Source organism: Hemitrygon akajei, chromosome 9 (genome assembly GCF_048418815.1).
Source record: "Hemitrygon akajei chromosome 9, sHemAka1.3, whole genome shotgun sequence".
Lineage (NCBI taxonomy): Eukaryota > Metazoa > Chordata > Chondrichthyes > Myliobatiformes > Dasyatidae > Hemitrygon > Hemitrygon akajei.
The window spans coordinates 1,609,849-1,624,728 of record NC_133132.1 but is presented as its reverse complement, the minus strand read 5'-3'; the positions used below and the strand labels follow the sequence as shown (position 1 = coordinate 1,624,728).

The window sequence follows — 14,880 nt, the reverse complement described above, 5'->3', positions numbered from 1 at the left end:
TGGAGACATTAATTTTGTTTCTCTCTCCACAGATGCCACCTGAGTGCTCCCACTTTTATTTTTTACAGTGCCTATAAAAAGTATTCACCCTCCCCTTTCATTGTTTTACAACATTGAATCACAGTGGATTTAATTTGGCTCCTTTTGACACTGATCAACAGAGAAAGATTCTTTCATGTCAAAGCAAAAACAAATCTCTACAAAGTGATCTAAATTAATTTCAAATATAAAAGACAAAATAATTGATTGCAGTTAAATATTCACTCACCAATATGACTCACTGGTACAGCTATTTGGTTTACGAAGTCACACTATTAGTTAAATGGAGATCACTGCATGCAGTCAAAGCGTTTCAATTGATTAGAGTAAAAATACACCTGTGTCTGGAAGCTCCAACTGCTGGTGAGTCAGTATCCCGGCAAAAACTACACCATGGAGACAAAAGAACACTCCAAGCAACTCCGTGAACAGGTTATTGAAAAGCACAAGTCAGGAGATGAATACAAGAAAACTTCCAAGTCACTGAACATCCCTTGGAGTATAGTGATCAAGAAATGGAAAGTATATGACACATCTGCCAACAGCAGGCCATCCTCAAAAGCTGAGTGACTGTGCCAGAAGGGGACTAGTGAGAGAGGCCACCAAGAGACCTATGACAACTCTGGAGGAGTTACAAGCTTCAGTGGCTGAGATGGGAGAGACTGACCATACAACAACTGTTGCCCAGGTGCTTCACCAGTCACAGCTTTATGGGAGAGTGGCAAAGAGAAAGCCACTGTTGAAAAAAAACTCACATGAAATCTTGGCTACAGTTTGCCAGGGGGAATCTCTGAAGTCAGCTGGAAGAAGGTTCTATGGTCTGATGAAATAAAAATTGAGCTTTTTGGTCATCAGACTACAACATTAAAAACACACCAGATCTACCGTGAGGCATGGTGGTGGCTGCATCATGCTGTGGGGATGCTTCACTGCTGCAGGCCCTGGAAGGCTTGTGAAGGTAAAGGGTACAACGAAAACAGCAAAATCCTGGGAAATGCAGGGAAATCCTGGAGCAGTCTGCATAAAGGCAATGCTACACAGGAATGGCATAAAAACAACAAAGTGAATGTTCTGGAGTGGCCAAGTCAGAGTCCAGACCTCAATCCAATTGAGAATTTGTGGATGGACTTGAAAAGGGCTGTTCACTCACAATCCCCATGCAATCTGACAGAGCTTGAGCAGTTTTGTAAAGAAGACTGGGAAAATATTGCAGTGTCCAGATGTGCAAAGTTGATAGAGACCTATCCACACAGACTCAAGGCTGTAATTACTGTCAAAGGTGCATCTACTAAATACTGACTTGAAGGGGGTGAATACTTATGCAATCAATTATTGTGTGTTTAATAATTGTAATAAATTTAGACCAATTTGTAGAAATTTGTTTTCACTTTGACATGAAAGTCTTTTCTGTTGATCAGTGTCAAAGAAGCCAAATTAAATCCAACTGATTCAATGTTGTAAGACAATAAAACATGAAAACTTCCAAGGTGGGGGTGGGGGAATACTTTTTGTAGGCACTGTATGTTTCAGACTTCCAGCATCTGCGGAATTTTGTGGTTGGACGAAGGTCCCCTGTGCTGGTCCTGACTCCACCTTGTAGTCACGATCTCTCTCACCCATCACACCCTCAGGAATCACTGCTTGCTTCCTTGACCACAACCTCTCTGGCACAACCTTCAATACTGTCCTCTCACCAAGGACTAAGTAAGCTCCAGGTGTCTTCATCCTGAGCAGGTCGTCACCAGCCTCCTCCACACTCCAACATACTTCACCAGGCTACCATCCATCCCTCAGCTCCAGGTTTGGGGTGGGCACAAATAACAACCACACTGGTAAAGGAGATGTATGGCATGCTTGCCTTCACCACAAGGGGCATTGAGTACAACAGTTGAAGATGTCATGGTGCAGTTGTATGAAACGTTAGATGCCCTTCGAGTAAGATACGGAGACATTGGAGTGGGTGCCGAAGAGATTCACCAGGACGCTGCTGAATTGGATAGCGTCAGCTAGAGGAAGGTTGGACAAACTTGGGTTGCTTTCTCTGGAATAATGGAGGCTGAGGCAAGATCTATAGGGGTTTATAGGATTATGAGAGGCAAAGACAGAGTAGATAGTTGGAACCTTTTAGATTGAAATGTCAAATTCAAGAGGTGAGAGGTGTGATGTTTAAAGAAGTGTGGAGGAAATCTTTTGTTTTTTCACACAGAGTGGTGGGTGCCTCTAACCGACCGCAGGGGAAGCGGAGGATGCAAATGGAATAGTGGTGTTGTAGTCAGGCACATGAACAGAGCAGGAATGTTGGAATAAGGATCACGTGAATGCAGAAGGGATTAGCTTAATCGGCACAGACATTGTGGGCTGAAGGGATTGATCGTGGGCTCTAGGGTCTGTGTTCTGTGTTACACACTCCCCCTCCTCGTCCCACAACAGCCTCCTCCTCCTCGCAAGTGTATGGATGGTCACTGCAGTAATAACTCGTTAAACCAACAAATTATACATAATTGACCGAGTCAGTTTCCCCTTGAGAAATCCCTGTGCTGGCTCGGCTGTGCCGAGGGGGAGCAGCGCCCCTCGCTCACCTGGCGTCAGAGACACAGTATCTTTCTCTCATCTGCCTGCTTGGCTCAACGTGGTCTGTGGGATTTTGTCGTGTGAGGAGCCGGCTGCCACGTTTCCGGCGTGGCAGCAGTGATTGTGGTCCAGAACATGTCACGCTCATGAAAAAGACAGTATAAACACTAGTTAACACCACACAAGCCATCACCTGATAGATGACACCTACTAATTTGTCCTCACTTGATGCCACTGCACAGTATTTATAGCCAGATACTTGGCACAGTAATTAAAACCCTGAATATTAGCAGCTAAAAAGTCTCCTCTTTGACATTGACCTCATTGAATTTCTGTTGTATAAATGTTTTTCTAGCCAACAAGAACTCTACTTGAAACCGAGTGCTACAGGAAGGACAGGAAAAATTCCCAAGGGCATTGCTGGGACTGGAGGGGAGGGAGTGGATAGGCTGCGACTGTTTCCCTCGCACAAAAGAGGCTTACAGAGGTATAGAAACTCTTGAGGAGTATGTGGTCACAACTCCTATCCTAAAACTAGAGGGCACAGGTTTAAGGTGAGAGGGAAATATTTAAAGGAGACCTGGTGGGTTTATGGAATGAGCTCCCAGAAGACGTGGTCGAGATGGATTAAAATCACAAGACCCTCAGACAGATACATGGATAGGAAAGGTATGTGTCCAAGGCAGGCAAATGGGACCAGCTCAGGTAGGCACCTTGGCTAGCATGGACAAGTTGGACTGAAGGACTTTCTCTCTGTGATGTGTTACTATCACTCTGTGGCTTCAATTGATTTGTAATGTTTCCAGTGATTGTTTCAGCAGGAGCTGGGGTATTTCGGAGGGTTAAATAAATAGAGCATAGAGCAGGTACCCTCAGTCACCACCCCCCCCCACCCCAGTGAACCTCACTAACATTATCCTTCTCTGTAACTCCATTCACCGTCTCTGCCTCAACTACCCCGTGGTGGATCCTGACTTCCTGCTCCTGGTCTCGCAGTCAAGCGGAAGCGAGGAGACCCAGCCAAATGCTTCCATTAGCTCCTCTCATTCTCGCCTCAGTCCTTCCGAGGACTGGGGGATCATAGGGCTGTTCTAGCAGGGAAGGAAATGTCTGTCCCACAGGCTCCTTGTAAGACATTCCAGCCCCCATCCCCGTCTCCACCTCTTCCTGTGTGTCTCTTGCCTAATCTCCCCCAGATGTGACCATGGGCTCCACACCATCACCACTCAGGATAAATGATGTTCTCACCAATCACTTTATACTTGTCATTTCCTGCTCATTAAACAGCAATAACGTCCCCCTATTGATCCTCTCTCAGCCAAATCCTCTGGCTTTATCGAACCCTATTAATTCTCCTGACAAACTGCCTTGTTAGCAGGCGAACTAAGCAACCTCTCTGGCCTTGCCCCGACACTGACCTTCAGACCATTCTGCGTCTTCACATCCTTTCCTCAGCAAACACAGTACTCCAGCTGTGGTCAACCAACCCCTCCCACTGTCCCACAGTCTGCTGCTCCCCCCGTAAAATCATTCAGTCTTCCCCAGTCAGAAGCCCGCAGACGAACCATCGGATCTGAAATCTGTTGAGAGCCAGACCAGAGGCATTCACGTCTGGCGACAAGAGGTCTAGGTAGGACCTCCGAAAAGCCTTCTCACAGGTAAAGTGGAAAATCTGGACTAAATTTGAGTCACTGAAGGTTGCTCGGCAGTTTTGGCAGGGCATGAATGCTATCACCTCTGACTACGTGAAATCAAGCGACACAGGTGGCACCAGGGCTTCGCTTCCAGGTGAGCTCAATGCCTCTCTGCTCACTTTTGTCCATCAAAACATGGAGGAACTGTCACAAACCCCCACAGCCCTCTATGATCCTGTGATTTCAGTCTGAGGTCAACACGCGAGATTCCTTCAGAAGGGTGAGCCCACGAACAGCGTCCAGCCCAGACAGGGTGCCTGGCCAAGTACTAAAGACCTGTACTGATCGACTGGCTGGAGTGTTCACAGAGATCTTTAATCTCTTGCTCCAGCAGTCTGAGTTTCCCACCTGTTTGCCTCGGTGACTATCACCCAGCAGCACTTACATCCAGTGTCGAAGTGTTTTGAGGGTTTGGTGATGAAACGTATAAACTTGCCTGAGAAGCAACTTAGATCCACTCCAATTTGCATACCAGAGCAACAGGTCCACACCAGATTCCATCTCATTGGCTTGTCTCTCAACCCTGGAACATCTGGACAGCAAAGATGCAGACATCAGCATGCTCTTTATTGACTGCAGCTCATCATTCAATACCATCATCCCCTCAAAACTAATCAACAATCTCCAAGACCTTGGCTTCAATATCTCCTTGCGTAATTGGATCCTCGATCTCATCACTTGCAGACTCCAGTCAGTACGGATTGGCAATAACATCTCCTCCACGATCCTACAAAAAGTAGTGCATATGGCCCAGTCCATCATGGGTAAAGCCCTCCCCACCACTGAGCACATCGACATGAAACATTGTCGCAGGAAAGCAGCATCCATCATCAGAGACCCCCACCACCCGGGCCACGCTCTCCTCTCACTGCTGTCATCAGAGACCCCCACCACCCAGGACATGCTCTCTTCTCACTGCTGTCATCAGGGACCCCCACCACCCAGGACATGCTCTCTTCTCACTGCTGTCATCAGGGACCCCCACCACCCAGGCCATGCTCTCTTCTCACTGCTGTCATCAGGGACCCCCACCACCCAGGACATGCTCTCTTCTCACTGCTGCCATCAGAAAGAAGATACAGGTGTCCCGCTTTACAAGTGTTCACTTTATGCCACTTCGCTTTTACAAAAGATCTATATTAGTAACCTGTTTTCACATTACAAAGAGGATTTTCGCTTTTATGAAAATTTTTTCCCAGATAAATTAATGGTTCTTCGCTTTACGCCATTTTGGCTTAAGAAAGGTTTCATGGGAACACTCTATCTTTGTAAAGGGGGGGGGGGGAAGAGACTCCTGTACAGGAACCTCAGGAGTCACATCACCAGTTTCAGGATCAGTTATTACCCCTCAACCATCAGGGTCAGGAACATTTTACTCAATAACTTCATTGGCCCCATCGCTGAACTGTTCCCACAACCAATGGACTCTCTTTGAAGACTCTTCACCTCATGTTCTTGATATTTATTTATTATTATTTCTATCTTTTTGTATTTGCACCCAGTTTATTCGCTTTTACTCTCTAGTTGAACACCCAAGTTGGGCAGTCCTTCATTAATTCCGTTATGGTTATTATTCTATAGATTTATTGAGTATGCCCACAAGAAAATGAATCAGAGTTGTATATGGCGAACATAGAACGGTACAGTACAGTACAGGCCCTTTGGCCCACAATGTTGTGCTGACCCTCAAACCCTGCCTCTCATATAACCCCCCACCTTAAATTCCTCCATATACCTGTCTAGTAGTCTCTTAAACTTCACTAGTGTATCTGCCTCCACCACTGACTCAGGCAGTGCATTCCATGCACCAACCACTCTCTGAGTGAAAAATCTTCCTCTAATATCCCCCTTGAACTTCCCTCCCCTTACCTTAAAGCCATGTCCTCTTGTACTGAGCAGTGGTGCCCTGGGGAAGAGGAGCTGGCTGTCCACTCTGTCTATTCCTCTTAATATCTTGTACACCTCTATCATGTCTCCTCTCATCCTCCTTCTCTCCAAAGAGTAAAGCCCTAGCTCCCTTAATCTCTGATCATAATGCATACTCTCTAAACCAGGCAGCATCCTGGTAAATCTCCACTGTACCCTTTCCAGTGCTTCCACATCCTTCTTATAGTGAGGCAACCAGAACTGGACACAGTACTCTAAGTGTGGCCTAACTAGAGTTTTATAGAGCTGCATCATTACATCACGTCTCTTAAATTCTATCCCTTGACTTATGAAAACTAACACCCTATAAGCTTTCTTAACTACCCTATCTACCTGTGAGGCAACTTCCAGGGATCCGTGGACATGTACCCTCAGATCCCTCTGCTCCTCCACACTACCAAGTATCCTGCCATTTACTTTGTACTCAGCCTTGGAGTTTGTCCTTCCAAAGTGTACCACCTCACACTTCTCCGGGTTGAACTCCATCTGCCACTTCTCAGCCCTCTTCTGCATCCTATCAATGTCTCTCTGCAATCTTTGACAATCCTCTACACTATCTACAACACCACCAACCTTTCTGTCGTCTGCAAACTTGCCAACCCACCCTTCTACCCCCACATCCAGGTCATTAATAAAAATCACGAAAAGTAGAGATCCCAGAACAGATCCTTGTGGGATACCACTAGTCACAACCCTCCAATCTGAATGTACTCCCTCCACCACGACCCTCTGCCTTCTGCAGGCAAGCCAATTCTGAATCCACCTGGCCAAACTTCCCTGGATCCCATGCCTTCTGACTTTCTGAATAAGCCTACCGTGTGGAACCTTGTCAAATGCCTTACTAAAATCCATGTAGATCACATCCACTGCACTACCCTCATCTATATGCCTGGTCACCTCCTCAAAGAACTCTATCAAGCTTGTTAGACACGTTCCGCCCTTCACAAAGCCATGCTGACTGTCCCTGATCAGACCATGATTCTCTAAATGCCCATAGATCCTATCTCTAAGAATCTTTTCCAACAGCTTTCCCACCACAGATGTAAGGCTCACTGGTCTATAATTACCCGGACTATCCCTACTACCTTTTTTGAACAAGGGGACAACATTCGCCTCCCTCCAATCCTCCGGTACCATTCCCGTGGACAACAAGGACATAAAGATCCTAGCCAGAGGCTCAGCAATCTCTTCCCTCACCTCATGGAGCAGTCTGGGGAATATTCCATCGGGCCCCGGGGACTTATCCGTCCTAATGTATTTTAACAACTCCAACACCTTAATATCAACATGCTCCAGAGCATCAACCTCACTCATATTGTCCTCACCGTCATCAAGTTCCCTCTCAGTGGTGAATACCAAAGAGAAGTATTCATTGAGGACCTCGCTCACTTCCACAGCCTCCAGGCACATCTTCCCACTTTTATCTCTAATCGGTCCTACCTTCACTCCTGTCATCCTTTTGTTCTTCACATAATTGAAGAATGCCTTGGGGTTTTCCTTTACCCTACTCACCAAGGCCTTCTCATGCCCCCTTCTTGCTCTTCTCAGACCCTTCTTAAGCTCCTTTCTTGCTACCCTATATTCCTCAATAGACCCATCTGATCCCTGCTTCCTAAACCTCATGTATGCTGCCTTCTTCCACCTGACTAGATTCTCCACCTCACTTGTCACCCATGGTTCCTTCACCCTACCATTCTTTATCTTCCTCACCGGGACAAATTTATCCCTAACATTTCCCTGCAAAAAATATGTGACATAAATATACTTTGACAATAAATTTACTTTGAACTTTGCTTTATTGCTCTTGGAAAAATTGATAATCCCACATAGAACACTGAACATTACAGCTCAGTACAACACAGTCCCTTCGGCCCACGATGTTATGGCGACCTTATAACCTACTCTAGGATCAATCTAACCCTTCCTTCCTACGTAGCCCTCCATTTTTCTATCGTCCATGTTCCAGTCTAAGAGTTTCTTAACTGTCACTAATGTACCTGCCTCTACGGACAAGGTGTCCACACACCTACCTAAAATATCTGCCTATGACATTTCCCTATAATTTCTTCCAATCACCTTAAAATTATGCCCTCTCATACTAGCCATTTCCTCCCAGGGAAAGCCTCTGGTTGTCCACTCTAACCTATGCCTCCTATCATCTTGTACACCTCCATCAAGTCACCTCTCATCCTACTTCATTCCAAAGAGAAAAGCCCTACCTTGCTCATCCTCTCCTCATAAGACACGCCCTCTAGTCCAGGCAGCGTCCTGGTGCGTTTCCTCTGCTATTGTATCTCACTTTCTACATCTGTGCCCATCATGATTTCATTGTAGGCCCATTATATGAGCTCTTCGCAATTTGTCTTTGTGTCAAGTACAAAGGCAGTAATTACACCATCAATACCTTCATCCAGTCAGTTGTAAGAACTGAAATGATGAGGCCACAGACGAGTGACACACTACTCAGTACCAGAGACAGACCCATTTATACCAACTCTCTGTTTCCAGTTAGCCAACACTCTTCAACCCACACCAACATGTTACTGGGGGCTTTTATGTGGCACCTCAACAACATCTTCTGTACAGCCCCTTTATCCACAGCACAAACCTGCTTCCCTTTCCTTTCCAGTCCTGAAGGAGGGTTTTGGCCTGAAACATCCATTGTTTAATCCTCTTCATAGAAGCTGCCTGATCTGCTGAGTTCCTCCAGCATTTTGTGTGTGTCAATACAAACTCCAATAAATGTGATTTGCCTACAGCACCCCCACCCCCCCCCCAACTCCCACCCCACGGGGCTGGGAAATTACCTTCACCAGATGAACAGCCGTCAGTCAGTCCCCGCCTGGCCAGTGATGCCCAACCACACCCCCCCCCTGGTTTTGCCCCCACGTGACCAGCAATGCCCAACCACACACCCTCCTGGTTTTGCCCCCACGTGGCCAGCAATGCCCAACCACACCCCCCCCCCCAGTTTTGCCCCCATGTGGCCAGCAATGCCCAACCACACACCCTCCTGGTTTTGCCCCCATGTGGCCAGCAATGCCCAACCACACACCCTCCTGGTTTTGCCCCCATGTGGCCAGCAATGCCCAACCACACACCCTCCTGGTTTTGTCCCCACGTGGCCAGCAACGCCCAACCACATACCCTCCTGGTTTTGCCCCCACGTGGCCAGCAATGCCCAACCACACACCCTCCTGGTTTTGCCCCCATGCTACTGAAGCCTAGAGAACCGCTAGCTTCTCTTGACGGCTGTTGAGCAAGTACGTCCATGGCCAGTTCCCACACAGCTATCAGCTTGCTGCCAATACCGTCTATCCTCAGTCCAGTGACACTTCACTCTTCTCTGGATTGAATGACACCTGTCACTTGCCTGCCCAGTCTACCAGGCCATGTCCTTCCTCAGTCTGTTACTGCTGATCACAGTATTTTCTGCAAATTATACACAAACACATGCAATTCATTAACACTGATCAGCGAGCCAAGCAAAAGGCAAAGATCACTGAGCCCTGTGTCTAAAAATTAACGCAATGTCCCAGTTCACGTTACACTGACCAGCCTTAGGTATGGGACTTTGTGCAGAGGACAGCAATCCTCTGATCAAACGGTTTCATTGCCTCATCAAAAATTGAAGATAGATAAGTCAAGCATTTTGCCTGTAAAAGGCTGGCACTGGCTGTGATGATCTACAGTGACACGCAAAAGCTCGGGCACCCCGGACAAAATTTCTGTTACCGTGAATAGTTAAGTGAGTAGAAGGTGAACTGATCTCCAAAAGTCATAAAGTTAAAGATGAAACATTCTTTTCAACATTTTAAGCAAGATTAGTGTATTATTTTTGTTTTGTACAATTTTAGAGTGGAAAAAAAAGGAAAGGAGCACCATGCAAAAGTTTGGGCACCCCAAGAGATTTGAGCTCTCAGATAACTTTTACCAAGGTCTCAGACCTTAATTAGCTAGTTAGGGCTGTGGCTTGTTCACAGTCATCGTTAGGAAAGGCCAGGTGATGCAAATTTCAAAGCTTTGTAAATACCCTGACTCCTCAAACCTTGTCCCCACAATCAGCAGCCATGGGCTCCTCTAAGCAGCTGCCTAGCACTCTGAAAATTAAAATAAATGATGCCCACAAAGCAGGAGAAGGCTACAAGAAGATAGCAAAGTGTTTTCAGGTAGCCGTTTCCTCAGTTCGTAATGTAATTAAGAAATGGGAGTTAACGGGAACGATGGAGGTCAAATTGAGGTCTGGAAGACCAAGGAAACTTTCCGAGAGAACTGCTTGTAGGATTGCTAGAAAGGCAAATCAAAACACCTGTTTGACTGTAAAAGACCTTCAGGAAGATTTCGCAGACTCTGGAGTGTTGGTGTACTGTTCTACTGTGCAGCGACATCTGCACAAATATGACCTTCATGGAAGAGTCATCAGAAGAAAACCTTTCCTACGTCCTCACCACAAAATTCAGCATCAGAAATTTGCAAAGGAACATCTAAACAAACCTGATGCATTTTGGAAACAAGTCCTGTGGACTGATGAAGTTAAAATAGAACTTTTTGGCCACAATCAGCAAATGTACGTTTGGAGAAAAAAGGGTGCAGAATTTCATGAAAAGAACACCTCTCCAACTGTTAAGCACGGGGGTGGATCGATCATGCTTTGGGCTTGTGTTGCAGCCAGTGGCACGGGGAACATTTCACTGGTAGAGGGAAGAATGAATTCAATTAAATACCAGTAAATTCTGGAAGCAAACAACACATTGTCTGTAAAAAAGCTGAAGATGAAAAGAGGATAACTTCTACAACAGGATAATGTTCCTAAACACAAAGGACTACCTCAAGAGGCTCAAGCTGAAGGTTTTGCCATGGTCCTCACAATCCCCCGACCTAAACATCATCGAAAATCTGTGGATAGACCTCAAAAGAGCAGTGCATGCAAGACGGCCCAAGAATCTCACAGAACTAGAAGCCTTTTGCAAGGAAGAATGAGCAAAAATCTCCCAAACAAGAATTGAAAGACTCTTAGCTGGCTACAGAAAGCATTTACAAGCTGTGATACTTGCCAAGGGGGGTGTTACTAAGTACTGACCATGCAGGGTGCCCAAACTTTTGCTTTGGGCCCTTTTCCTTTTTTGTTGTTATTTTGAAACGGTAAAAGATGGAAATAAAGAAGTAATCTTGCTTAAAATATTAAAGAAATGTGTCATCTTTAACTTTATGCCCTGTTGGAAATCAGGTCATCTTTTACTCGCTTAGCTATTCACAGTAACAGAAATTTTGACCAGGGGTGCCCAAACTTTCGCATGCCACTGTATACCCTCTCATTTTTTTGGACCACAATCTGTGAATGCTACAAAATGAAGACATCATTTAGGTGCAAGTTGGAACCGGGCATGAATGCCTTAGGTACAAAATGCCTTTCGTACAAGTGTATCTCACATACTTGTACACAAATAAGGAATATTTTCAAAGGCAACACAGGTGAATCTGCAGATGCTGGAAATAAATAAAAACACAAAATGCTGGCAGAACTCAGCAGGCCAGGCAGCGTCTATGGGAGGAGGTAGTGACCCAGCCAGTCACCTTCTACCACCACTCTTCTCCGCCTGGCGGAATTAGTCCTCACTATCCAGGCGGAGAAGAGTGGTGGTAGAAAGTGACTGGCTGGGTCACTACCTCCTCCCATAGACGCTGCCTGGCCTGCTGAGTTCTGCCAGCATTTTGTGTTTTTATTAAGGAATATTTGAACTATTCAGTGATATTGAAACAGTTTTAAGCGTTACAGTTATGCTGGAATCAGCCCTGCAGTGCTTGGCAACGGTACAATGATATTTACAAAGTTTCCTTAGATCTAAGGATGTCATCAGTGAATTAAATGCATATCAATAAGGTTGCACTTTAACATCAAGGCAAATGTTAATTTGGAATTAAGGAGCTCCTTTCTAATTCTGTTGATTGAAATGCAGGCTGACATAGTTTGGGAGTTTCTGAGAGATAAGGGACAGCCAAGTGAATTCCTCCCAGGATTGTCCAAGTTCGGAGGCCAGGGCTACAGGACAAGCTTTCAGTACCTTCCATCTGGCAGACAGTATCCCAAAGACAAACCACACCCCAAAGCTGCAGATACCCCCCAACCCACCCGCTCCCCATCACTCACACACAGTGCCAATGCAGCAGCCCGCCCTCAGCCCACCAGAGGGACCTCATTGCAGGCAGAAGGGAGGGAGGAGGCCTGGCAGGAGGGTTTGAGGGAAATGAGGTGGCTCTGGAGAAGAGGCAATCGTTAAAGGATAGAGAAAGAAAAGGGTGGAGGGCAGGGTGAGAAATGGGAGGAGGAGGGGTAAGTTATGAGAGGTAGGGAAGGTGAGGAAGATGTGGGCGGGAATGGGAAGCTCGGTATGGATGGGGGAAGAGGGGAATGGTGCCATCTAGGAAGGAGAAATCTGGATGAGACGGGCGGGGTATCTAGGGAGGAGGGGGTAGAAATGGTGAAGGGGATGGGAGTGTCAGGATCTGGGAGGAGGTAAATCTGGGTGGGTGGGAGGGAGGGGCAAGATCTGGTTGGGTGGTTGGGGAGTGAGGGAAGGAGGGGTGAGACCTGAACGGGTGGGAGGCGCAAGATCTGGGAGGGAGGGAGGGAGGGAGGGATGGAGGGGCGAAACGTGGAGGAGGATATCTGTCAGGAATGGAGGAGGGGTCCCGTATGCCATTTCCCCAGGGTGGGTCAGACACTAGACCGCCCCCCCCCCACCCCACCCCCATTTGATGTAACGGGGCGCGCGGGGGGGGGGGGGGGGGGCAGCCGCGGCCACTCGGCCTGCTGCTTCTGCTACCTCACCTTGCGGAGCATTCCGAGGAGCGTGGCCGCCTGTTCGGCTCGCTGTTGCCGCAGCAGTGCCTGGATTTCGCGGATCCAGCGCACCCTGCGCACGTACGGGGCCGGTGCCGGCTTCGGCGAAAGCAGCCGCTCGGGCCGGAGCAGCAGGGCGCTGAGAGCCGAGTCTCGGCCGCGAACCCCCGGCCACCAGCCTGCGCCCTGCACCGAGGCCGACCTGGGGCGCTCCTCCCGCGGGCTCGCCGCCCCTCCGCCGCCGCCGCCGCCTCTCGTCAGCTTGGAGCCCATCCCGCGGCTCCGTCCGTCCGTCTGTCCGTCCTCCGGCTCTCAGGCTGGCCGCTGCTCGCCCTCTCCCGGCTCCGTGTGTCCCAGCACCGCCCCTCGCCTCCCTCTGCCCCTCCCTCAACAATCGCCGCTCTGTAACACAGCTCGCCCGTCAGTCCTCCGACTGGGCACCGGCAGCCGCAGCGATCCCGAACCGGGGCGGAGACCCGAGTCCCCGGGATCAGGGCGCTTCGCCGACCTTCCCCCTCAGCACTCTACCCCGCCTCACCTCCACCTAACATTATCACTTCAGCCCCCCACACACTTCCCCTCAGCCAACTCCACTCCCCTCGCACAGCCCTTGCTCTGTGCAAGGAGTCAGAATGCAGGGAGGAGATAGAGATCGTGGTGACAAATGTCAGCAAAACAAACTGGCCATTGGCGGGCGAACCGTAAGGTAGCGGCGCTCATCATTGGTATTGAGCTTCAGAGATTCACATCCCAAGGAGAGAGCTTCAGCGGCGGCCCCTGCTGGTGCACGATGTCAACACCGTGCCCAGGGAAAGTCAGTACTTCTTCGGGATGCTGAAGAGATGTGGCGCGTTAACTAACCATCGCCAGTTTTGATTGCCGCTCCACGGGAAGCATCGTGTCCGGGTGTAGCGCGGCTTGGTTCAGCCCCCACTCTGCCAATGACCGCAAGTAAGTGCAGGGACACGCCACGGAAACCAGCCTCCTCTCCATGGGCTCTGTCTACACTTCCAGATGCCTCATTAAAGCAGCCTATCCTACCCATCCTGGGCATACACTCTTCCCCCCGCCTCCCATCCAGCAGAAGGCCCAAGAGCTTGAAAGTGTCTCCAGCCAAGCTGAGGGACAGCTTCTATCCCGTTGTTACAGGATAAGGTGCAGCCTTGGCCTCACATTCCTCTCATGACCTTCTATGTATCTTCTACCACCAGACTCTGTAACAGTTTCTTCCCCCAAGCTATCAGACTCCTCAATACCCAGAGTCCGGACTGACACCTTGCCCTACTGTCCTGTTTATTATTTATTGTAATGCCTGCACTGTTTTTGTGCACTTTATGTAGCCCTGTGTAGGTCTGTAGTCTAGTGTAGCTTTCTCTGTGTTTTTTTAATTAGGTAGTTCAGTCTAGGTTTTGTCCTGTGTCATGTAACACTATGGTCCTGAAAAACGTTGTCTCATTTTTACTATGTACTGTACCAGCAGTTATGGTCGAAATGACAATAAAAGTTGACTTGACTTCTCTGTCCCCGCTCATTTTTTGCATTCTGTTATTGTTTAACTTGTTGTTATCACAATGCACTGTGTAATGGTCTGATCTGCATGAATGAATGGTATGCAAAGCAACTTTTCACTGAACCTCCGTACATGTGACAACAGGCTCATCACCATTCACACACACACACACACGATACTTGGCACAATTACAGATTGGTCAGTATGATGTTGTGGGTATCACTGAATCGTGGCTGAAAGAAGGTCATAGTCGGGAGCTTAACGTCAAAGGATATTCATTATATTGAAAGGACAGGCAG

General features: G+C 47.9%; 1 protein-coding gene across 1 annotated transcript in view; it reads right to left on the bottom strand.

Moving 5' to 3' along the window:
- LOC140732858 (leucine-rich repeat-containing protein 75B-like) overlaps positions 1-13,614 on the bottom strand; it is a 368,168-nt gene extending 354,554 nt beyond the window's left edge. The window contains exon 1 of the mRNA XM_073055490.1: positions 13,060-13,614. Coding sequence (XP_072911591.1) covers positions 13,060-13,344 — 285 coding nt within the window. The 5' untranslated portion in view covers positions 13,345-13,614. The remainder of the gene's footprint in view (positions 1-13,059) is intronic.
- Between the last annotated feature and the right edge of the window lie 1,266 nt (positions 13,615-14,880).